This window comes from Patagioenas fasciata, chromosome 1, assembly GCF_037038585.1.
Source record: "Patagioenas fasciata isolate bPatFas1 chromosome 1, bPatFas1.hap1, whole genome shotgun sequence".
Classification (NCBI taxonomy): domain Eukaryota; kingdom Metazoa; phylum Chordata; class Aves; order Columbiformes; family Columbidae; genus Patagioenas; species Patagioenas fasciata.
This window is the reverse complement of record NC_092520.1, coordinates 92,225,788-92,252,252: the sequence shown is the minus strand read 5'-3', so window position 1 is coordinate 92,252,252 and position 26,465 is coordinate 92,225,788. Positions and strand designations below refer to the sequence as shown.

At 40.2% G+C, this 26,465-nt stretch overlaps 1 protein-coding gene across 4 annotated transcripts in view; it reads right to left on the bottom strand.

Moving 5' to 3' along the window:
• The window catches only part of SON (SON DNA and RNA binding protein), a 42,359-nt gene that overhangs the window by 11,532 nt on the left and 4,362 nt on the right, over positions 1-26,465 (bottom strand). For all 4 annotated transcript variants that reach the window (XM_065862531.2, XM_065862528.2, XM_071810672.1 and 1 more), the window contains 6 exons: positions 14,385-24,848; positions 12,719-12,879; positions 10,353-10,493; positions 8,371-8,559; positions 3,862-3,972; positions 3,375-3,491 (listed from right to left, as the gene is read on the bottom strand). In XM_065862531.2, the coding sequence (XP_065718603.1) occupies positions 3,375-3,491; positions 3,862-3,972; positions 8,371-8,559; positions 10,353-10,493; positions 12,719-12,879; positions 14,385-24,848 (11,183 nt within the window). The remainder of the gene's footprint in view (positions 1-3,374; positions 3,492-3,861; positions 3,973-8,370; positions 8,560-10,352; positions 10,494-12,718; positions 12,880-14,384; positions 24,849-26,465) is intronic.

Genomic DNA, 26,465 nt, shown 5'->3' with positions numbered 1-26,465 from the left:
GTAAGCAGTCCTGTTAGAAGGTCAGCAGTCCTTGTGCAAGTAATATCACAAAATTTAGTTCCACCTCCATCACTAGTCTGAGTTTGATTCATCTGCTGTGACTGTGGAAGAACAAAAAGAAATGCTTTAACTTTTCAGAACTTCCTACACAAAACAGAGCATTCTAATGGCCACAGTAAAACTGCATCTCATGCTTTAGCAGATCCCAAGCATTAACCTATATGTGTAAAACACTGCAGGAACCTTGCTTTGGAGAGCAAGCTCAGGCTCTAGAATTACACTGATAAACAAGTGGTAAGTCTGGGAAAGTCTGAGTAAGTAGACCTCATTAGAATTTGCTTGGAAAAAAAATATTTGACCACTTCTTCCAATTTAACACTTATTCAGCAACATAATATATTTGTAAGAAAAAGGAAAAAAGAGCAGCAACCTCCAGAACAAGCAAGTCATATTTGTGAACTGATTACACCTATGATGATAAACTGAAACAGAAGCCACTTTTCAAATTAAAAAGATAATATTGCTCATAAAGCTGTTTTAAAGATACAAGAAACCTAACAACATATTATTTGTTTATGAATACTGCTCAGAACCTTATGCATGAACATAATGAATTAGAACATTACTTAGAAAAACAAATGATCCTTCTACTTGGTATGTCAATCATTCAAGTATGCCGTATTAACCACTTCGGTAGCTAATTTCCTCAAAACTTTATTGCGATAAAATTGAAGTTGCAGGCACATTTTGGTTTGAGTACATATTACCTCTCCAGAGTCATTTTTACAGTACAAAAAAAAAAGCTCAAATCCAAGAAATGCAAAGTGAAGACACCATTTATCAAACAAATACCCCAAGTATTTTTTTTCTCCCCTCCTAACACGGCTCTTCTGTTTTGTTACAATCTATCTAGTTTTGAGATTATCTCCCACAAGCACAAACTCTGCAGATGTTGTAAATTCCTTGTTTAATGATACACAAATAACTATCTGACGTAGGCTCTGTTTCTGCTGAAGGGTGCATGTCCACAAGTCCTCTTACAGCAATCACTTACAGCAATCTACCAACCAAAATGCCTCCAGTAAACCACATCTTCAGTCAGAAACGTGCATTAATTTCCACACACGACACACCCCCAGAAATTCCACAGCCCTAGTAGCAGATGAAAAATTTACAAATACTAGGGTTTTTTAATATTAAAATGCATTTTCCTTAGGCCAAAAAAGAGGAGTAGAAGTCTGACTTCCCAGTGCTACACTGCATAATTAACAGGAACTAAGTTACATAATTTCAAGAGCTTAAGTAAAATACGACCCGTACTTTGCATTTCATGGTTGGTTTGCATTCATGTCACTGAGAAAGATAACATGCATTCATAACCTGTTATCCCTACTTCACTTTTTTTCTGTGAAATCATTCTCTAACCACAGATGTAACTCCACATTAAGTTCTTCAAATCTAAGTTTCATGAAGGCTTTCACAGGACCCACCATTCCTAAAACAAAAACCAAGGTGAGTCTTGTGCAGCCCCTAATATATTTTGTACAGGGCGCATGTCTATAACTACTTGTCATCTCATGAGTTGATGGCAACGTGCTTGCAAATATGGAACCTGGAAAGAGCAAAAGAAGTCAAGCTGAGGAATGCCAGAGCAGTAAAGAGGACTGTATCCTCACCTTCTTCACCCAAAAACTCTTCTTGTTTCCAGTAGCAGCCTCCTTTCCAACAAACCACAGGATGCTTGCAAGGGAGGACACCCACTACTGCAAACCACTACATTTTTGCAGCTATGGGAAGGACAGAAGTGCTGCTGCTGACTCGCTCTTTCTAGGTTCAACAAAAGGGTCAAACATGCTTCTACTTCTCACAGCAGTCATGTCCACAAACCAGAGACCAGACTCTCATTTTCTCTCTATAAAGCATTTTGTCGGGTTTTTGTTTTGGTTTTTGAAGTAGGTCACAGAGTGAAAACCAAGGGAAGAAGGCACTTGTCTTCTCCACTTGATTTTTGTTAGCAGACAGCCCTGCTACTGGAAGGCACAGAAGAGCACCACAGAACCTTGAGGAATGACAATGGGATGAGGAGACTTGGGAAAGAGATGATCAGAGATGTTCCCTTTTCCCTTGCCCTGGGAATCCACCCAAGGTGTGCAGACACTTAGAGCCATCCTAGGCTTGCTGATCTCTTTCACAAGCCTTGTGGTGGAGTTCTTTATATTCCTAAATTCCTCTGCCGGGTACAAGTGTAATCAAAGCTGACATTTTGTTACAATCTCAAAAGTTACTAATTGTTGAAGTAAGACTTTATTATCTATGCTCTGTATTAATACTGAGAAGAGCCAAAAGATTCCCATCTAGCAAGTAACCTGTACCTCTTTGTTGTCTGGCTCTTGGTATTGCTTGGCCATATAAAGCAGAAAAACAAATCAGTGAATCTTGGCAAAAATTTCTGGGTTTAGGATGTTGTAATTCCAGATTTCTGTGTTCAGTTTACACCAAGTTTTATGGAAAATTCTACCTAAGCTTCAAATCTAACCTACCAGTTGAAGGTTGTCTTAACACTGCGTTCTCAAAGGATAAGCAGATACAGCATATACTCAACTAAGTGACTTCCAAGACTGATCACCATAATGAGTTATTCTTTCTGCCTGAAAGGTGGATATTACTTGAATTCCTCAGTTCTACTTCTTGAAAGAGAACCAGTTCAGTATTTATTTTCAAAAATGAAGCATGAATTATTAAACTTATAAAACGCATGTATCTATGACGCATTGCACCCCCCAAAAAAGCCAGTGTAACTCTGCAGTAAGAGGTAACTATCACTGCAGGATGACATTAAACTTACTAAACTTCGGGTTTAATGCTCCAAATCTTTGGCTCCCAGAAAGTGCTGGTGACACAAAAAGGAGAGGCAAAGTAGCAGTCAGATAGAACCAAGTCAAACAAAAGAGCAGTTTGGGACTTGGTTCACTGAAGTTGATGCTAAAACATCATTGACTTCAATAACATCAGGATCAAACCTTGCCAGATCTGTCCCAATCCCATAAAAGTAGTGATGGACCTACCAATGCAGCCACACCAATATCATGAAAGTCATTACAGTGTAAGGTAGCAGTATATATGAACCAATCTGACTCAAATACCAGACGCAGACCTTATTGAAGTACTCTATGTCATGAGCAACACCTTAATGCACAACAAAACGGACACAGCAGCAAGTATCTAAACTGACCAAAGACAACGATTTAACTCAACCTGTTGTATTTGACACATGCATTACCATAGGTTTTTAAGGCACATTTTCTGCATTTTTTGATACTTCCACTGCTGTTTAAAATGTGATAGTTAGATAAGTATGTCTGCATAACTTCTACCTTTCTAATCCACGCTTGGGGACCACTGTTGGTCAGCTCATCCGAGGACAGAATCTGTGCTCCAGTACTTCCTGTGAATTGGCCAGGTATGGAGTTTGATTGAGCCCAGGCGTCAATCTACAAAATAAAAATCAACTGTAACACCAAAATAAAAATGTGTTCATTTTTCCTTTGCAATTCTCTAATTTTCCTCTATTTTCATCATGATTCCTCACTTACGTTTAGTGCTGTGTTCATGAACACTCATTTGTAAGAACATGCAAAAAACTAAGCATCTTTAGATGTCTGAGCTCAAAGTCTAGCAGGTTCGTGGTTTGCTTATCCTCAAAATCAGTGTTACAAAATGCAAAATCAAGGCAGAATTTCTAAACGTGTGCCAATAAACTGGGCTTCTAAAAGCCTGTACTTAAATATGTAAGAAATATCAGCTGGTGTGAAGGGTAAACATTTAAGTTCATCAAAATGCTGATAAAACACTGCAACGTACCTGTTCCTGTGCACGATTCAACATGCACATTGCGTCTAAATCAAACGCATTTTCATTAAGTCTTTTCTGAGCCAGCGCTCGATCATTCATAGCTGCAGTTATGTCCACACCCTAGGAAGAAAAGGATTATTTTTAAAAATACATCAGACCACAATAACGTCCACTTGATTTGGAAAAAGCTGTTGTAGAATAAATGCTACAAAAACTACAGCAGCGTTTTACACAATGAACAGTTGGCTTGACATATAAATAGGCAACGTGAAAAAAATCTCAGACTACTTGTTAAGTATATACAATATCAGCTTTCCTAAACAAATATTCCACTTAAGATTTTGTCAACACCATGTACATACAAAATATGACAATAATTATTTTCAGAGACTATGTTGGTGACAAAAAGTCCTGGTGTATGCTACTTAAAGAGAGAAGCACATTATTGTTCAGTGGATTCTTACTAACCAACAGAATTAAATGTAATGTAAATAAGAATTTGAAAAAAGGCATCAAACAGAGCTGTTCACATGAGCACCCTACTATTAAGTCACATTCAAACTTCAAGTTTCATGTATTAAAAAATTAAAGCAACAATCACATGTATTCCATGAACTTGAGGTTTAGTGTTCTAAATCTTAATCTTCAGTGTAAAACAGACTTGCAAAAAAGTAAAACCAGGCTGGTAGCTCATAAAATTGACAGTTTTAGAAAGTATTATTTAGGTCTGTGCTGCTGAACTAAAATAAAATTTTAAGAAAAATGAATCTGAAACTATCTCACACATGGTAATCAGAATTATTTGGCTAAAAATTATGGAGCAAATGAAGAAGTTCAATGCAAACCTCTATGTGCAAAGAAATCAAGAGAAACCCAAAATATTTGGGGATACAAAAATATAACAAAGTATGGTTAGAATACACCTCTTTTGTAAAATTACTTGTGCCTTGTTCTTCAGATGATGGGCATTTTATGGATCATTCTATTTTGAAAGGTGAAAAAGAAGAGTGCTCATAGACAAGTGAAACTTCTTTGGAGCTGAGCACATGAAAGAGACTGAAAGGGTTGGAACTGTTTGAAGTGCAGAGGAAATCCAATAATCGGAACAGCAGGTAACATATAGACATAAATCAGGTTGAGGTTTGGCACTTTTTCCCCTGTGTGATTTTTTTTTTTTTTGGTTTGATTTTTTTTTAGTTTTGGTTTGGGTTTTTGTTTGGATGGTTTGGTTTTAGGCTGTTTTGTTCAGAGTTGTTTTTCTTGTTTTGGTGCATGTTTTTTAATTTGTACTACAGAAGATTTGCACCTTTTGTTAGTCATTATCTCATAATCTTAGCCTCTCATACATTACACTACAATAAAGGGCCAGCAGAAGAAACTGAAACTAATTTAAAATTGACCCTGCTGAAGAGAAAAATACACAAAATCCCTGACACATGGCCCAGGTCGAAAATTTAGTAAATATTAAAAAGCAGGAAGAGCCAGGCACAAATGTCTACAATTGCATAAAACAGCATAATTATTTTTGTCCTCTGGCTATTAAAACTTATTTTAAGATGGGGGATTGTTAAAAATCATTTAGGACAAGAAGAACTTCTGTTGGGAAGATCATTACCGAAACATCTGTCACTGACCAAGACAGACCTAAAATCCGAGAAGTCGTATGTGTCTAATGAAACTGACTTCAATATTTATTTCCCCAGCTGACAAAAACACAGATCATGAACCAGGCACAAGAAGAATTAAAAGATTTTCTAACAATCACCTAGCATGACAGTCATGTATGTAAAAGAATACTTTGTTATGTTAATAAGTTCCCTTTATACAATTAAAATAATTCTTCAATGTTTTGTTTGTGAAACTTGTTCAGGAGAGAAATAAAAGTTATTCTACTCACCAAAAGCTTCAATCCAGCAATACACATAGGCATGCAAGCAGTCCACTGAAACCACATTGGGACCACTCACATACTTAAACATATATGTGTACTTTAGTGCTTTACCGGACTGGGGCCTATTAGTAGATACCCTGGTTAGTTAGAATTCCCACACACTTTCCCCACATGGCCAGTCACCATTTTGGAGACCATCATGGCTTTGTTTTATGTCAACACATTCGATGGCAGCTTTGGATCTTGAAAAAAAAAAAATCTCTGCTTGAAGTATGAAAAGTTATTATTATTTAGGCAAGTAAAACAGTTTCAAGTTCAGCATGCTATTTTCCACAAGAGCTCTGCCTTTCCAATCCTGACTTTTAATCTTAATAACATTTTCCCCATGGACACAAATAACAAATATTGAAGCAAGAAAGAAGAGAGTGACAGTAGAAAGCAAGCATTTTTGACATACTTCATAGGTCCACTGATACAACAAATGCATTTACTACATATTTAGATCACAATGGTTTCTATGCGTAACAGTCACCTGTGTATATTTTCCAAACTAAAATACAACACCTCAGCTCTATTCTTTCAGACTTTCAAATATAGATTCTTTCTCATAGGTTTCTCTGGCTTCTAGATATGCTGATATTTCAGAATACTCAAGACTTTTTCTCCATCTCCATCTCCTGCTACCACAAACAGCTATATTAAAAAAATGATGTTTTATTAAAACAATTTGTAATATATTAGCAGGGACATTTCAAGACTGCTTCTTCCCATAACTAAATCTGTTACTTGAATAAAAACATAACAATAAAACCAATTACATATTTTTTAATGTAAATATAGACTTGCATCAGAATCGTCACAATCAGATTTCAAAATCAGCAACAATGAAGGGAGCTAGATGATATGTCAAACTTCCTGAGGATCCAAGTACACTCCCCCACTACCGTACTCCAACAAGGGAGTTTATCTGGCTTATTGGCTCCAAGGAAGCCATTTCGTCCACAAAGAATCCTTCCAAGTATTTTTCAAAATTAGCAGAAAAACATTCTGTTACCTTTCAGACACCCTGGAGAAACATGCAGGAATTCTGTTACTACAAGAGTATTCCTGTATTTCAAAATTAAGGATTGCCAAACCCAAGGGAATTTTAAGTTCTGCTGTCAGCTAATGACCCCTGAAATCACCCTTAACACAAACCAAGTTAAGGTAAGTGCAAATAAAAATATTTATTTACAAAATATAAAAACAGACAATATTGTTACAAGCATTTATAAAAGATACACATGACAGAAAGGAAATAAAGTTACGTTTAATATATTTACTCCAATGTCAATTTTTACGGTCTTTTCTACACAATCAATACACAAACCATCAGTGCTTAGCTAACGCAATTTGTCAAAGACACAAGCCGAGCATCATTGGCAACCTGATGCAGCTATCGACAAAGCTCGTCTGAAGTATGAGCATATCATTAACCATTTGAAGGACAAGACTTTTTTACCACCTGGTAAAAATACAGCCAAATGTTGGAATAAAATGGTTCTATGCTCTGGACTTTTGATGTATACACTAGTAACTGGGAATGACATTCTGCACAAACATTTCAGAATGTTTGTCTTATTAGTTGTTCATGACAAAGACCAAACAGCAGTTATCGTCTGCACTGAGGGAACAATGAACTGGGTGCGTGACCTTCAAACTCTGAGGTACACCCATGAAAATGTCTGTTGAATTAAGTTATATTCACTGTGCTTCTAGTTCTGTAGAACACACAGAATAAAATACCTTCTGTGCTTCAGGAATTGAATTGTACAACGTTATAAAGTTTTTGAAAAACAAAGTGCACCAAATGGAAAGATTGTTTAATCAGAAACGGATGCCAAGGCTTTTTCGTTTATCTGCTTTAAAAAGTGTGAGGACAAGTCTTCAGATGGAATGAGGTTAACATCGACTTGAAAGAATTTACATCTGTTTTAAATATTTAATTTACTTAATTACAAAGACCCCACGAAATATCATTTTGGAGACATTTCAAGGGGAAAAACATGTCTTTTTTTTTTATTACACATACAATTAGATTTTTTTTGGAAGGCCACGTGGAAGACAACTATGCAAGAAAATGTGACTGTAAAGCTAAAAAATTATTAGATACATTCAGATGAAATGGCAGTTTTAGAAACTACTTTCAAATGTATTTTAATGGATTGCCTGTCAATGTAATGTTATTGCTCTAAGATTGACAGGACAATTTTTTGTTGAATTTATAATTACGGAAGTCTCAACTTAGGGTTATTAACCTCTGCAAGAAACTGGACAAGAAACTTGCTTTTCATCTTCAAGCAAAAGTTTAAATTCTATCGAGACAACTAATTCACTACTTGACAAAAGAGCACAGTATTGGTACAGGTTGCTTTCATCGTTGCACACGTAAGTGACTAAATTTGAAGACCGCAGCTGTTCAGATATTAGCTTATTGAAGTGTTAGATACTACCTAGTTAAGTGGTTTTTGTTTGGTTTTTTGTTTGTTTGGTTTTTTGGTTTTTTTCACAGACTGCGATTTAGCACCAGACTGACCAGGTAATGGCTTTGGTTTTCTTATATGATACGCTTTCCTTCCCTTCCTTACCTCAATGGATGGTTTGGGGAAAACATCATCCTTGCTGTCTTCTTTGCCTTTCTCAACTGGAACCCATTCTCCATAGACACTATCTGCTTCTTTTTTCCTATGTTGAGACCCAGATGACACAGGAAATTCCTTTGACAGGCTGACCTGATTTTTTGGTTGTGGTGGTGGTGCTGGTTTTATGCTGGGAGTCTTAAAGAAATAAAATTAGAAAGAGTTATAACTTGAAAACACACAATACTCACAAAATGTCTTTAAGAAACAATTTAATGCATACACTTGATATAAAGTTTTCATAAAACAGTCATCCTTCTTACCAACATCAAACTGAAAGCTTTTATAACAAATCATATTAGTACAGCCCTAAAAACACAAAAGTGAGCAACAAATTGGAATATAAGACAAAACAGCTAGAAGCTAATTTTGCTTAAATCATCAGCAGCAGCCAAAAATACAGAAAACCTCACTCTTGCAATTAAGCTCCCTGCTTTCCCCACACGCTATCATAAAGAGAACAATCATAATCTGCCACATACACATTTTGTAATAGAAAGCTCCAAAATAAAAATCCTGGGCAGCAAAAAACATTGGCTGTGATATCCACGTGATGATAAAAGCGCTACATTATTATACATAGAGAAAGCAGTTTTCAACATTTTCTACTTTTTAAAAAATTTTTAATAGCTGTAAGAATCCTGAAGTAAACTAAGTCTATAAGCTTGTTTTCCTCAGAAAGTACTGCTAATACATCAAGAATCTACAGAAACCTCTGACAGGTTCCTTTTCCAAGAGGCAAGCAGAGTCCAGACAACACTGAGTAAACTCCTGCTATCAAATGAACACAGATGGGACCAGTAGTAAGACTAGAATCCAGGAAGAATGAAAAGAACGATACTAAAAGTGTCAAAATTGTGGAAAAGAGGCAGAGCAGCCCATAACCACTAAAGAACATTCCTCTTTGGAGCCTGTACACAATCCCAAGCTTTCTTGAGTTCTGTCATAACAATTTCTAGCAGTACAATATAAACTGTAAACCTGTTTCTACCTTACATCTTATGTAAACATGTATTACTGCTTATTTTGTGTCTGCCACAAGCTATATATATTGGTACATAGAAATATCAATGCTATTTATATTTTCACTTGGCATATTGATACTTTTATAGTACTTCATACCCTGCAAGATCAGAGCATACTTTCAAGGGCATAAAAAAACCCCAAAGATACAACTGCTAAAAAAAAAAATCTAGACTAATTCTAATCCACTCTTTAAAGTATATGAATCCCAGATGCATTTGAAGAAATGCTCCCTCATTTTATTCCTTCCAACCTGTTCATACCCAGGAAGTGCCTCTGACAGAGTCAAAAGCAGACCACAAGGAGGGGGCTTAATGGGACATTCAGGCCCTCTTGGTAACAAGCACCATCAGCGACCTTCATTCTTAATACACCATTTACTTCTCTATTGACTAATCTCAAAAGTAACAGAAATTCTTTCTCCTTTAGGGAACACCTGAGATCTACCAAAGAAGTAGACATACAAGATTTGCAGTCTGCACAAAGCTGATGGCATAATCTTATTTAAAACACCTCAAAATGCTTTGAGAATTTTGCTAGGCTTTTTTTTGTTTATCTTTCAAAGAAAAACAACGCTGTTCCAAAAGCACTTCCCAATTCCAATGCTGTTTGTAAATACATATCCATATTTTTGCAATGAAAATGTGAAATAACACTGATCTTCCTTATGTTATTTAAGCTTTAAAAACTATAAAGACCTTAAGGAAAAAAAAAGCCATTTCAATCCTATTATGGGAACTACCACGATTTCATAACTACAGGTAAGATTCTTATTGTAGCAAGAGTACTTTAAACATCCCCATGCAATTTCACCAAGATTATCAATCCCTGTTTTATTTCTGCAAAATTACTGGCATTATTTAAAAATAAACCACAACTTAAATATTGAAAATTAAAGGAATACTCACACTTAAATTGAAAAAAATAGGTTTGGGTTCACTAAGCTTAAAAGGATGATTATAGAAAGGACGTTCTTCCTCCTCTTCATCAGAAACATGGGGTTTGTTCACTATCACATCATCTGTGCTTTGAGCAATCTTCTTGCATTTCTTGAAAAGAGAAAGGGACAGGGGGGAAGATACAAGAGCTCTGAATAAACCCAGACCTTCCAACCAAAACATACAAAAATAACATTTTTACAAAACCGTGTTTTTCTTTTCCAAAGCAGGAGGTAGAATATAAGTAAACCTTTTCGCAATGTCATCAATATCTGTACTTCTGACATTTTACACACATTACCAAACACCTGCCTAGGTGTGCTAGACACTCATGCAGCAAATAATTTCACAGATGTAACATTTCAGCAGCACACTGTAAAACTTGCTACAAAGTGCTAGTTGCAAAATGTGTGTCTAAGGCTGCAACATTCCAGAGTAGCTACTCACTGGTTGGTTGACATCCCACATGACTAGCATATTGCACTCTGATAGGAATTTCAGTAGAACTCAGAAAACTATTACACAGGAAAATCTAAGAATAATTGCTAATTCCAAATTCCACTGGTAGTGCTGGGACCTAGTCAGAAGCAATGGCATCTCAGATTTCTTCTGCAATATTTTGACACTGGCCAGACACGCAAGATATCCCCACTTCATATTCAACAGAAGTTGAATATAAAACATCCAGGTGTAATGGGGATACTGCAGTTAAACCTCTGGGGAGAGAGGGGGAAATGACATTCTAGAGAGGCTAAAATTTTATTATGAAAAACTCTACACAGATTCTGGTTATCTACACTGAGTGTTTACCAGTAGCAACTAACTTATTCAGCACAACATGCGTTTGAGAACATTAGTATCATGCTTCTACTACATCCCCATTCATGAAAAGTATAGTCACAAAACTTACAAGACATTTGAAGACATCATATTTGAGGAAATAATACCAGCAAAATGAAGCCATCATCTGATTTGATTCTAGTTCAAGTTCATGTCATTTTAAATTAGATCTGTTCATGACCTGATTGCTGGCATATAAGAAGCAAATAGGTAGCTCCATCTCTAAAAAGCAGGATGCATTGATGGTTCTGTTCTCATTAGTCTTTATAAGATTCCTGAACTCTTCTGCACTAAGATGCCTCCCAACAACGACTGAAGCACATTCTTTAGGCAACAGGAAAGGCCTGCACTACTTGGAAAGCTAATCAACCAAAAATATTATCTACAGTTATTAACTGGCTCCTAACTAATTAGAAACAGTGTGTACGGTTTGCAGATTACATTGCAGAGAGGGAAGACAAGGCAGCTAGCTTGGCAAGAAGCTGAGCAGGCTTCGGAAGGGTTCTCCACTTGGACACACTACCATGTCATGCAGGCCTGGACTGCTTCTGCGGCCAACTCTGATTCAACAGAACAGGAACGTAGTTCACCAGACTACCACAGTTGGAAAGGGGAAGGAAGGGGCAGGTTTTAGACTTCCAGATTAGCACCAGCTACACTGGATCTTGGTCAGGTTACATGAACAACCACTTAATGTGTCTGCACAGTGTATCTGTACAATCTCAACTTCTTTACTAACAAGTACTTCTGCTTCCATCAACTCACACACAACTAAGAGATTACTTTTCAGCAATTTGACCTTGCCTAATTTCAGATGCTACTTCCATAAACAGATATTTCAGAACCGTCACACTGAATATACAATTAAAAAAAAAAAAAAAGGCAGTACTTTTTTTTTTTCCCAAATTTTCTCTAGTTTCTGGGGAAAAAAAAAAAAAAACATAGATGGAAATTAGCAAATTTAACTAGGTGGCATTACTATAGTAAAAGGACAAGTATCAAGTTTTTCCCCACAATCAGAACAAAACGATCCCATTTGTAGACTTGGAGTGCAACAGGATAGAACTGCAACAATAACTCTCTAAAACTATATTAAAGTGCATATTAAAATATACAGAACTACGTGAAGTGGGCAACAGATTTTTAATCCAGCAATAACATTTGACAATGTGAACTTCACTAAGAAATAACATAAATAACTAACAACACAGAAGCAAAAACTAGAAGTGAAAGCTTTTTTTTAACAGGACTGAAAGGTGAACTACCAATTTGTAGAAAATTATAACAGCATCAAAACCAGAAAAAAAAAGCACAAGAACTAGATTTCATCCATTTCCATGGAATTAAATAGCCTGTTTTCAAGACTTAAACACTTTTGTAGAGAATAAGGCTTCAAACCACAAGACAGCTTACACACAAACCAAGCACAGCTCTCCTTGAAGTCCTAAAATCCCCATTTGCTCATTTTCAGGTTTGATACCATTGATCTCTCTTACCTCAGTGAGCTCTTTTAGTGTATCTCTTGATGACTTCTGATTAGCTTTGTCATCTTTCTTTTGAGATAATAGAGGCATCAGGCTTGGTGGTAAGGGAACACCAGACTTAGCACACATGGCAGCTGCATTAGCTTTGGCTATTTCAAGTAGCTGAGCCTTGTCTAAAAAAAAAAAACATTTTAGAGAAAAATTATTATTTTTACAATTTACTGTTTTAGTAATAAATAAGCATTTCTGGCAGACTAAACAAATTACAAAGAGAAAACACGGGATTTTTACCCACACTGTGCATTTTTATATCCTGTGAAAATAGCTAAAATTGTACTTAGTTGCTCTGGACTTCTTCAAATTTGCTCTACGCAACAGTCAAGTGAAATTGCAACTTCAACACAAAGCACAGGAGTCCAACTTATAGCGCTCAAAATCTTCCAAAGCCCAGAAGTTCTGACGCTTATTTTACTTCACTGATTCATTCTTGTTTTGGAAATACTGGGTTACTTCTAGACACCCTAAATTCCATACCCTACTTCTTCGCTATCTCTGAAAAGCTTTCAAAGATCTTGAGGAAGTCCCCTCAAGTCCTCCAGTACATAGCCTGAAAGCTACTTACAACCAACAGGAAAACATGAGCAAAATGCGCACTTTCGTAAAATACAATTGCACACAAAACTGTTAATGAAACAGTATTTCGCTTTAAGGACAAAAACACATGTGGCCCTATCATAGAAAAAATGAATGAAAATAAGATACATCTTACTTGATCTGCCAGTTTGCAAATAAATGAGTTACCACCACCCTAAGCAAGCATACAGCTTTACAAAAATCCTAAAAGGACAATGTTCCTTTACTACTTAAGCAATTAAGCAACAAAAGTACACAGACACAGACTTGCTGCATAATCAAAGCATGAAGGCAAATTCAGGGATGCTCATTAATTCTTATGTTCTGTACAAAAATACTACTCTGGTAGAGGGGCTTCCATAATGTTATGAGACAGGACTAAAAGGATCAGAACCTGAGGTCCACAACAAGAGGCTTCCTCACACACTGTGCAAGACTTTGTCTCTCAAAAATCTTTTTTCTTCTTTTGTAACTTACTACCTAAGGAAACTTCAAGGCCTCTCTTTCTCCAGTCACAGACAAAAGATATGATTCAGTAGCATTTTTTATTTTCTAAGCAGCCAGGTCTGTGAACATGTTCAGAAACAAGTCTCCCTTTCCATTAAGTTCTTATCATGGCTAAGAGGCAAAACAGAGTAATGGCAACAGATAAACAAGCATTACAGCTAACAACACAGCTAAGAACTCTCCAACTGGCGCTTACTTTCACATGTCCTTTCATGTCCAATTTGTTCTCAGGAAAACTAGAAATTGTTAAGTTTACAGCACTTGGTCTCTACTAACCATTAGAATGAACAGAATTCTTCAAAACTGCAACAGAGTAGCTTTGTATAAAAGCTCTATAACCAAAACGCAACCTGCTGTAAATAGGCTCTCTTCCAAATGGCAAGCATGGATTCATTTCCACCATAGATGTTCCTATTGGAAGTCACTGCTTAAAAGTAACACACAGAACGACTTCCAAGAAATTCCTTATGAACACTAAAGATGTGTTAAAATAATATAACCTAGCCATAGAACTACTGAAAATAAAACCATCACTTACCCAAGTCTGTGAGACGTTTAGGTGACCTGACTGAAAACTCTGATGACCTCGACCTACGACGATCAGGTGATCTGCTGTATCTTCTTCTTCCTGAAGATCTGGATCGCCGTAGTCGAACTGGTGACCTACTAGAGCTCCGTCGTCTTCCTCTTGACCTTGATCGCCTTTGACGAATAGGTGTTCGACTCCTGCTCCGTAATCTGAGTGATATTCTACGATCTCTTGAATCTGATCTCCTCCTTCTTCTGTCAGTAGATCTTGATCTATTTCTCTGTGATCTCTTACGTCTGTCCCTTGATAAAGAACGCCGCCTTCTTGATGCTGACCTTGACCTACTCCTCCTTCTATGCCTTGAACGTGACAAAGAGCTAGAACGAGAGCGACGATTAGATTTTGATCTTGATGCTCTTCTCCGTGTTGCTGATCTGGAGCGATTCCGTCTAGAACGAGATTCTGTATCATATCTCTGTGATCTGCGTTGAGAAGACCTGGAGCGTCTGCTTCTGGACCTCCGTGAAGATTCTTTGTCTGCTGCTTTTTCAATAGATTTTGATCGACTCCTTTGGCGAGCAGTGGACCTCGAGCGTCTACGTCTAGACCTCCGCGAAGACTCTTTGTCCGTCGCTTTTTCAACAGATGTCGATCGACTCCTTTGGTGAGCAGTGGACCTCGAGCGTCTGTGTCTTGACCTCCGCGAACACTCTTTGTCTGCTGTTTTTTCAACAGATATGGATCTACTGGAACGTCTATGTCTAGATCTTCGTGAAGACTCCTTGTCTGCTGCTTTTTCAACAGATGTGGATCGACTTTTTTGGTGAGTAGGAGATTTTGAGTGTCTGCTTATAGACCTTCGTGGAGACTCCTTGTCAGATGCTTTATCAACAGACTTGGATCTAGATTTTTCACGTTCAGAAGACTCAGAACGCCTACTTTCAGCTATAAAGGAAGAATCCTGTTCCTCCGACCTCTCAAGAGGCATAGAATCCTGTTTATCTTCATCTTCCAAAGAGGGCTCTGCATCCTCACCCTCTTCACCACTGGAAGACCCTGACTCATGCTCATCTGATGATGAAGAATCTCTTTGTTCAGCTGTCAAGGAGGGTTCTGCATCATCTGCTTCTTCACCAGTGGTAGACCTTGATTCATGCCCATCAGGGGATGTGGAACCTCTGTGTTCAGTTGTCAAAGACTGCTCCATATCCTCTGCTTCTTCACCAGTGGTAGACCTTGACTCACGCTCATCTGACGATGTGGAATCTCTTCGTTCAGCTGTCAATGGTTCCACATCCTCTGCATCTTCACCAGCGGTAGACCTCGACTCATGTTCATCTGAGGATGTGGAGTGTCTACGTTCAGCTGTCAAAGACAGTTCCTGGTCCTCTGCTTCTTCACCAGTAGTTGACCTTGACTCACGTCCATCAGGAGACACAGACCGTCTATGTTCAGCTGCCAAAGAGTCGTCTAAATCCTCTGCTTCTTCACCAGTTGTAGACCTTGACTCACGGTCATCAGAAGACGTGGAGTGTCTACGTTCAGCTGTGAAAGAGGTCTCCCCATCTTCTACATCTTCACCAGCAGTAGACCTTGACTCATGCTCATCAGAGGACACAGAGTCTCTTCGTTCAGCTGTCAAGGAGGGTTCTGCATCCTCTACCTCTTCCCCAGCAGAAGACCTTGACTCACGCTCATCAGAAGACACAGAGCATCTACGTTCCGTTGTCAAAGGCTGCTCCAGATACTCTCCTTCTTCACCAATGCTAGATCTTGACTCATGTTCATCAGGGGACATGGAGCGCCTGCGTTCAGATGTCAAAGAGGGCTCCACATCATCCATTTCTTCATCTATGGTAGATCTCTGGTCATGGTCCTCAGGGGACACAGATCGTCTGTGTTCAGAAGTCAAAGAGGACTCTAGACCCTCTTCCTCCATGGGAGATTGCAGCTCAGGACCTTCCTGATACGAGGATGTGGAATGTCTACGTTCAGATACCAAAGGGGTCTCTGGATCTCCGGTTTCTTCACCAGGGCCAGATTTCATTCTGTAGCCATCAGGGGACACGAAGCACCCACTTTCAGGAATTAAAGAAGGCATTGCATCATTCATTTTTTCAACAGGAGTCGATTTCAAGTCACTGTCATCTGGGGACATGGAAGCTGTATCATTTAGTGCCAAGGGTTCAAGACTGCCAACTTTTCTCAACTCCTGGTCATCAGGGGATGCTGCATGTTCGTTTTCAGGTGTTGGAGAAAGCTCTTGCTCATCTGCTTTTTGGACAGCGGTGAATCTTACCTCCTGGCTCTCAAAAGACATAACGTGGTCATTTTCAGGTATCAAAGAAGAATCCATATCCTCTGTTTTCTCTGCATGAGGCAATCTTGATTCATACTCTTCAGGAGACAGAGCACGTTCATTTTCAGATGTCAGAGAAGGCTCCCTAGCCTCTACCTTTTCAGCAGGGCTAGACTGCAGCTCCTGACTTTCAGGGGACATGGTACATTCACCTTCAGACAAAGACAGCTCCTGCACCTCTGTTTTTCCAACAACAGTAGACTGCAACTCCTGGCTATCAGTGGACGTTGAACTTTCACTTTCAGACGTTTCAGAAGGTTCCTCCATTTCTTCTTTTTCAAGAGGACTGGATCTCAAATCACGGTCCTCTGGGGATACAGCATATTCATTTTCAGACAGCAAAGAACGCTCCTGCACCTCTGTTTTCTCAGTAACAGCAGAGAGCAACTCCTGACCTTCAGGATATGCAGCATATTGACTGTCCGATATTAGTGAAGGCTCCTGCATGATTGTTTTTTCAGCAATGGTAGACTGTAATCCTTGGCCTTCAGGGAAGATGGTATATTCACTGTCAGATATAAGAGAAGGCTCCTGCACCCCTTTTTCAGCTGGGCTGGCCGTCATCTCCTGGCCCTCAGGAGATACAGCATACTCATTTTCAGACAGCAGAGAATACTCCTGTACCTCTGTTTTTTCAGCACAGGAAGGTGGCAATTCATGACTTTCAGAAGACACAGCATATTCATTGCCAGGCACTACAGAAGCCTCCTGTACCTCTACCTTTTCAGGAGAGCTAGATCTCAACTCATATTCATTTTTGGACATCAGAACAAGCTCTTGCATTTCTACCTTTTCAACAGGGAGTGACCGCAACTCCTGGTTCTCAATAGACAACGAACACGTTCCTTCAGACATCTGATAAAGTTGCCGCATCTCTGTTTTATCAGCAGGCGTTGATGTCAACTCCGGGCCGTCAAGCGCTATTGTGTGTTCGCTTTCAGATATTTGAGAAGTCTCCTCTACCTCAGCTTTTTGAAGAGGAGTGGATGTCAGCTCATGATCATCAGAAGAAACAGAACATCTGCTTTCCAGTATCAGAGGTGGCTCCTGCACCTGTATTTCTTCCTCATAGGCAGATTTCAACTTGTGGCCATCAGGGGATGCAATGCATTTCAGTTCAGAGGGCAAAGATGACTTTCGCACCTCTACTTCTTCAGCAGGGATAGGTCTCAATTCATTACTATCAGACAAGAGGAGAAGTCCACCTTCAGATGTCAGAGAAGTCACTGGGGCCTGTGGCTTTTCAGTAGGTGCACCTACTGGTTCACAAATATCAGCAGACTTGGAGAACTCATTTTGCAGTGGGAGAGGTTTCTGTATTTCAATTTTTTCAACTGCAGTGGATGTCAATTCATAACCTTCAGGAAAGACAGAACACCTAAGCTCAGATGCCAACGACAGTTCTGCACCTTCTGTCTTCTCCAAGTAACCGTGTTCTGATTTATGGTCATCATGGCACACAGAAATTCCACTTTTGGACATCAAGAAAGACCCCGCACCTTCTATTTTTCCAGCAGGCAGGTATCTCAATTCATGCACTTCAGAAGATTCAGAGCCATCAATTTCTTGTGAGTGTGCTGGACCACCTACATCTTTTTCAACAGACAATCTGGACTCAGGAACTTCAGAAGACTTGTGGCTCTGTCCTGCAGTTGTCAATACAACTCCCTGCGTTTTTTCAAAAGCTGACAGTGAATTCAGGTCATCTGAGATCTCAACAGAAACACACACGGATGTCAGGGAAACATCTGGAGCTTTTGCCGTTTCAATAGATAAAGATCTGTGTTCATTTTCATCAGGTGACTTAAAGGAGCCACCTTCAGACATCAACAGAGGCTCCTCTATTTGTCCTGCAAAGCTGGATCCTGATTCATGTCCAACAGGAGACTTGAAGCATTCACTGTCAGAAATCAGAGAAGGCTCCTGCACCTGGCCCTCTTCAACAGGCAAAGAGGCTGACTCACACACATTAGGGAATGCAGAGCATGTAACTTCAGGCACTGGAGATGATTTTTTAGTCTCTACTGTTTCAAAAGACCTTGTCTCAAGGCTGTCAGTCAACTCAGAAGGTTCACTTTCACGTCCTTGCAAAAACTCCTGAAGCTCTGTTTTTTCAGCGGGCATATATCTCAATTCATGACCCTCGGACAAGCCAGAAAGTACACTTTCAGGTACCAGCAAAGATCTCTGAACCTCTGTTTTTCCAGAAGACAAGGAGGTTGTCTTGTAATCATCAGAAGATACAGAGCATCCCCTTTCAAGTGTCAGAAGAGGATCTGGGCCCTCTATTTCTTTGAGAGATCTCAACTCATTTTCATGGGAAGCAGAGAGTTGAAATTCTGTTACCAAAGAAGTTTCTGGATCTCCTCCTTTTTCAACAGACGAGGACCTTGACTTGGGCGTGGAATACGCAAGTTCAGGCAATGATGAAGACTCCAGAGCCGCTGCTTGTGCAGTCGATCCATTTTCAGATGTCAGAGAGAGCTCTGAGACCTGTGTTTTTTCCACAGGCATGGATCTCAATTCCTGGTCATCTGACGTCTTGGAGCTATCAAGTTCAGACATCACAGAAGGCTGCAGACCCATTGTTTCTTCAGATGAGGAGCTTTTCTCAAGACCATCAAAAGTTTTGTAAAATCCACTTTCAGATGCTGGCGGAAGCTCTGGACCATTTACTGTTTCAACAGGCAAAGCTACTGACATGGGACCATTAGAGGATTTGGAGCACCTGCCTTCACTTGCAGAAGATGGTTCAGGAACATTTTTTTCAAGACATATGGTTGACTCCTGAGGTTCAGAAGACTCCACATGCTTGCTACTGCACTTTACTGAAGATAACTTACTCTCTTTTTTTTCTATAGATTTGGACCTGGACTTAACACTATCAGAGGACTTCGAACGTTTCCTTTTGGATTTTTTTGAAGATTCCTTGCGCTTTTTTTCAACAGACCTAGATCTAGACTTGTAACGTTCAGAAGATTTCGAGCGGCGACGCTTAGATTTTCGTGAGGACTCCTTCTTTTTTTCCACCGATTTGGATCTAGACTTGTAACGGTCAGACGACTTTGAGCGCTGACGTTTAGACTTCCGTGATGATTGCTTTCGATCTCTTTTTTCTATTGATCTGGATCTAGACTTGTAACGGTCAGAGGACTTCGAGCGCTGACGTTTAGACCTCCGCAGAGACGTCTTCCGACCTCTCTTCTCAAGAGATCTTGACCTAGATTTTGAACGATCAGAGGAACCAGACCCTCTGTGCCTGAACCTCCACGAGTATTCTTTGCCCCCTCTCTTTTCTGAAGACCTGGATCTAGATTTAGAATGGTCAGAGGACCTGGAACGTCTGCGGCGGGATCTCCAGGGAGACAACCTGCTCCCCCTCTTTTCCACTGACCGTGATTTAGACCTGTAGCAGTCAGATGACCTGGAACGTCTGCGACCAGATCTTCGAGAGGACAGTCGCTTTTCCACTGACCTGGACTTAGACCTGTAGCGGTCAGAGGATCTGGAATGTCTGCGCCCAGATCTTCGAGAGGACAGTCGCTTCTCCACTGACCTGGACTTAGACCTGTAGCGGTCAGAAGACCTGGAACGTCTGCGCCCACACCTTCTAGAGGACAGTCGCTTTTCCACTGACCTGGACTTAGACCTGTAACGGTCAGAAGACCTGGAATGTCTGCGTCCGGATCTTCTAGAGGACAGTCGAATTTCCACCGACCTTGACTTAGATCTGTAGCGGTCAGAAGACCTGGAACGTCTACGTCTGGACCTTCGGGAAGACAGTCGCTTTTCCACTGATCTGGATTTAGACCTGTAGCGGTCAGATGACCTGGAACGTCTGCGTCTGGATCTCCCAGAGGACAATCGGCTCCCTCTCTTTTCTGCTGATCTGGATTTAGACCTGTAGTGATCAGATGACCTGGAACGTCTGCGTCTGGACCTCCGTGAAGACACTCTTCTCTCTCTCTTCTCCACAGATGGGGATCTAGATTTGGAATGCTTTTTTCTGGAATCTGAATAGTTTCTGCTCCTAGAACGTGCTCTTTTAGAGGTCAAACGCCTGGAAGTAGAACGCGACCGTGATTTTTTCTTCCGCTTCCTAGACCTGGACTGAGACTTGGAGCGACTCCTTTTTTGTTTCTTTGCATCATGTTTTTTATCACTGCTTCTATGGCTGCTTTTTTCAATAACCTTCTCAAGTCTCATCAGAGTCTCCTTCATTCGTGCCGCCACATCAGGCTGCACATCAGATGTTTCTGAATCTCTTTTCTCTGACTCCTCTTCTGGAGTTGCTTCTTTGACAGCCTCAGCCTCTGGAATGACTTCAGACTGGCTTGTCTCTGCTGCAAGCACAGGAACTCCTGTAACAGTCTCAGGTGCTAAAGCTGCTTCCAAATCTTTTGTCTCTGCCTCCAAACCCACAGCTGCTTCTGCACCTTTCAGCTCTACAGTCTCAGGAAGAGGTGCTGTTTCCAAATCTTTCATTTCTGCCACATGAGTTGGAACTGCTTCCAATTGTTCAGTCCCTGTTGAATCTTTTTCATCTGCTGCATGTGAAGAACTAAAAACTGTTTCTGTTATTAAAGACTCAGATGCTGAAATTTGCTCTGCATCTTTCTCAACCACTATCTTGCATTCCTGAGCTTGACCAAGAAATCTCATGTCCTCCATTTGTTGACTCTGCACTCCTTCTGCATACTGTACTTCTGCCGCTGCTTCACATTCCAGCATTGTTTCTGCATCTTTCACATCCCCTGGTTTGGGAACTGCATCAGAAGTTTCAATTTCAGCAGTATTCAAGATTTCTGGAGCTGCTTCTGTACTCTTCCATTCCGCAGTAGGTTTTGCTTCTAGAACTGCTTGCAAATGTTCTTGCTTTTCAGTGTGCAAAGCTTCTGGAACAGCTTCTGAAGCATAACCTAAAACATTCATCACTCCCACATCTCCAGACTCTTCAGAAGTTTCCAAACCTTGGATATCCATGTGTACCTCAGTCTCTTCAACTCTTTCAGAACCTTTCATCTCTGTTGCAGACAAATCTTTTAAGTTGGTGAGTGAGAGCTCATTTTTTTGTGTGCTTTCCCTCCTTGTTGCAATTGCATATTCTGCAGTAGATCCCTGAGTTCTCACATCTGTCAAAATATTGGATTCCAGAGTTCCTTTCAAGTTTCTCCCTTCTGTCGTCACTTCTGATGTTATCGTTTTTAATTCCACTCCAGGGAAAGACTCTAATACTGTTTCTGAATGACCTATTATTTGTTCCTGTGCAGATTTTGAACTTGTTTCTGAAGTTTGTACCATCACTGTTTGCACAGGTTCTAGCACTGCTTCTTGGCTCCTCAACTCTGCTTTGTTTGGATATTCTGGAGCAACTTGAGAGTGCCTGATCTCTCTAACCACCTCAGACGCCAATGTTCTTTCCAACCCTTGCATTAGCGTCCTTGTTTCAGCCATTTCCAAATTTTTCATGTGTAAGGGTGAAGTTTTCAATTGTGCTTCCACATCTTTTACCTCTGAAACTGCCTCAACTTCCAATGAGTTGTCTAAACCTTTCACTTCTACACTGGCAGAACTGGTAGCTAGTTCAGAATCCCTTATGTCCCCTACAACCTCAGTTTGTGAAGTTCTTGTATGTGTCATGACCTGAGACTGTGGAACAATGGATTTCTTTGTTGTGCTTGCACCAGGAGGTTCTGCACCTGTTTCAGAATGTTTTGACTCTCTCTCTGGTGTAGTTTTCAAATGCATCATTCCTGCTAATGCCTCAAACTCTCTAACTGGTGCTATGCTTGCATGTGCAACCACAGATTCAGGAGTCCTTTCTGACCTTTCTTCTAAGGTAAAAACTCCTGGACTTGCTTCCAAGACTTTGTCACCTGTTCTGGCTTCAGAAAGCACATTTTCTCCAAAGCCCTTTGCAACTGTCAGGGTTCCAGGCTGCAAGACTGCTTCCAAAGCTTGTATATTTGCCATACCTACAGACGCTGGATCTCCTAAACCTCTCACACCTTTCATGTGCAGGTGTGATGACGCAGTCTTCATCTCTGCCCTAGCTCTACCAAGGTCTGCTTCTGAAGCTTTCCTTTCTGTCTCTGCTACGGGTCTTACAGTTGTTTCTAAATTCTTCACCAGTCTTACATATCTGGCTTGCATAGCTAGGAGACGAGCACCTGAGCCTGCTTCTATTCCTGCCATGCTATCTAGATTTATTTCTGAACTTTTTGACACCACAGATGAATCTGGACCTTTCCTATCTGTCTGCCAGGACAGCGGAGTCACTTCCAAACCTCTCACATTTGATTCACGCTCCTCTGGTTGTCTCAGTAATGAAGTACCTTCTGAATCTTTTGCCTCTATTACAGCTACAGGTTTGACAGTAGATTCTGAAATTTTGGAAGCATTAGTATTTTCCAGTTGCAGAGTAGCCTGACTTGTTTCTCGATCTTTCACTGCTGTTAGTGCTGCAGCTTCCACAGTTGCTCGTGGACCTTTAAAACTCTCCACCATCTGAATGCCTGGAGTTGTTTGAGGAAAGGTCTGCCCAACTGCAACGGGCTGTAAAGTTGCTCTTAAATCTTTTGCCTCTGCAACCACATTCACATCTTTCAATTCTGCTGAAACTGCAGACTGCTGTGTTCTATGCACATTTCCTGTTTCAGTCAAGATTAATGCATTCAGCACTGTTGCAGGATCAGTGGTGCCTTCCACACCTTTAACTACTTCAACTTGCAGACATTCTTGAGCTGCTTTGATATCTGTTGCTTTAACACCCAGAGGTTCAATGATTGTTTCAGAAGTTTTCACCTTCACTACAGCAACCGGCTGAAGAGCTTCTTCCATGTGCACAGAGCTTCTAGCTGGTTCAATATCCTTCACTTTTGTAACAGCTCCTGGTTCCAGAGGTATTTTGGCACTTTTTGTTTCCACTTGGGTCACAGCAGTTGCTGCAGGTATTTCTACAGGATGTTGCAGAGATACATCTGCCTTCAAGACACTCGAACTCTCCACAGGGCTGCATTGCATTACTCTCAACTTATCAGATGTAACTGAGGGCTTCAGGGTTGTCTCCAAAGTTCTGCTCACACCCCCTAATTCCAATGATCTTTCCAGATTTCCCATATGCAGACATTTTTCAGTTGCTTCTGGAATTTTCACTTCTACGGCCACAGCCGTGTGAGCTACCTTCACAGTATTCAGATCTGTCTGATTTGCAGATTCAGGAATTGTTGTCACACCACTTGCCAAAGCCACAGATTCTGAAATCGCTTCTAACACTTTTGCTCCTCCCTGTGCCACAGATTGTAGAGATGTGTCTGAATATTTCAACACCTCCATGGTCTCAGACTCAAGAGCTGTATCCAAAGCTTGTACTTCCCCAGTGCCTTTAGATTTCAGAATAACTTCTGAACCTTTTAGTGCTTCTATTACCTCTGAAGGTAGAGTTGCTGCTGAATCTTTCTGAATTTCAGATTTATTGGTTACTCCCAACGGGATGCTAGATGAAGTATCATTTCCAGTATCAACAAGAACACCCTTTTCACTCACATTAACAGCTCTAAAATAAATAGTTCCATGAGACTGTTTAATTTGTTCTTCTCTAGTGCAAATTTCAGTTATACTAGCATTCTCTTGGATACCAGATTGGCTGCCTTCTAAATTAAGTGGAGGATTTGTTGCACACAAAGTCCCCTTCTCACTTCCAAGATTTTCTGTAGATTGCTGAGAATCAGTTCTTAAATCAGAAACAAGTCCTGCAGCTTGTCTATCAAACTCCTCATTTGCTTTTAAGGACAGTTCTTCTGGCTGCACGTGGACAGTCGGATCCGTATCTCCAAATCCTCCATGCTGTACACTCAATTTGGAGCTTGATTTCTCTGGCATCAAGTGAGAAACAGGCTGCAAATCTCCATGATCTCCATGATGTGTACTCAACTTTGACTCCTTTGGCTGCTTTTTATGCTTTTTCTCTTTCTTCCTTTTCTTCTTCTTTTTCTTCTTCTTCTTGCTTTTGTGTTTCTTGTTCTTCTTTGATTTTTTCTTAGGAATTTCATCTTCACCAGTAGAGCTTCTTTTTGTAGACTTAGTACTACTTTTCACAGTATTTTTGTCTACATCTAGAAAAAATGATATTTTCATTGTCAACATTATTAAAAGTGCATTTTAAAAATTCTATCAGACTAGTGACCAAGTACATGGACAGAGGTATAAAAAATTCGATCTTGAAACCCATGCCTTCTTTACTAAACTACCATACACAAATAGCACACACTCCCTTTTCCAGCCATCTTACCCTCCCTCTCAGGAGTCACTTTAAGTAAAAATAAGTAATTTCTTCTTTCAAAAAGTTAACAGAATCTTCTTGGTCAGCAACACAGTTCCAGTAGGAACATGACTCTTTGCAAGAACTAGTTGTATATACTTATACCTATTTTCAACTGGGCAGTCCACTCTTCCAGGAAGCTGGAGATGTGCTTTTAAAGTACATCAAGCTGTACGTGGAAATAAAACAACTCCTCCTGATTTCCAGGCCAATTATCTACAGAGTGGCAGGTTGATTGTACAAAATGTGGCTGTGCCATTATTGCCTACAATGCTTTAGATTGTGAGTAAGCTTAATATTACAAATGTGTTAGAAATTATCTAAGTGTATGAAGTTCCTCACTAAGTTCTTCAAACAAATTTGAGCAAACAGCATCTACTTCACCAATTCTAAACAACCTTCAAGGCACTGCAGGCCACCAGCTGCTCAGACTGGACTGCAGTTGCCACAAGCAACTGCAAATCTTCAGCTGTCTGATAGAGCTTTTGCTTCAAACAAGAAAGTAACTAATACATTCAAGTGACTGCAGGCACAATCACTGAGAAGGGAAGGAAAGAGGAAGACTGAGGTTTCAATCACCTGTGATGCATCCATATGTCCTGAGGGAACTGGCAGCTGAAGCTGCAAAGCCACTATCCATCATAGTTGAGAAGTTGTGGCAGTTCAGTTAAGCTCTCACTGACTGGAAAAGGGGCAACATAACCCCCATTTTTATAAAGGGAAAAGAGCAATACCTGGGGGACTACAGGCCAGTTAGTCTCACCTCTGTGCCCAACAAGATCATGGAGCAGGATCCCTCTGGAAACTACACTAAGGCACATGAAAAATAAGGAGATTCCTTGATTGGTGACGGGCAGTGTGGCTTCACCAAGGGCAAATCACGTCTGAAAAATATTGGTGGTCTTCTACAATGGGGTTACAGCATTGCTGGATATGGGAAGAACAACTGACATAATCTACCTCAACTTGTGCAAAGTATCTGATGCTGTCCCACACAACATCCTAGTCTCTAAACGGAAAAGTCATGGATTCAACAGATGGACCACTCAGTGGAGAAGGAACTGGCTGGATGGCTGCCCTCAAAGAGTTGTGACAAGCAGTGTTCCTCACAGGTCAGTACTGGGACCAGTGCTATTTAATCTCTTTGTCAGTGACATGGACGGCAGGACCAAGTGCACCCTCAGCAAGCTTGCCAATGACACCAAGCTGTGTAGTGCAGCCAATGGGAGGGAAGGGATGACATTCAGAGGGACCTGGACAAGCTTGAGAAGTGGGCCCATGTGAACTTCATGAAGTTCCACAAGGCAAAGTGCCGGGTCCTGCATATGGATTGAGGCAATCCCAACCACAAACACAGGCCGGGTGGACTGAGAGCAGCCCTGACAAAAAGGACTTGGGTATGTTGCTTGAT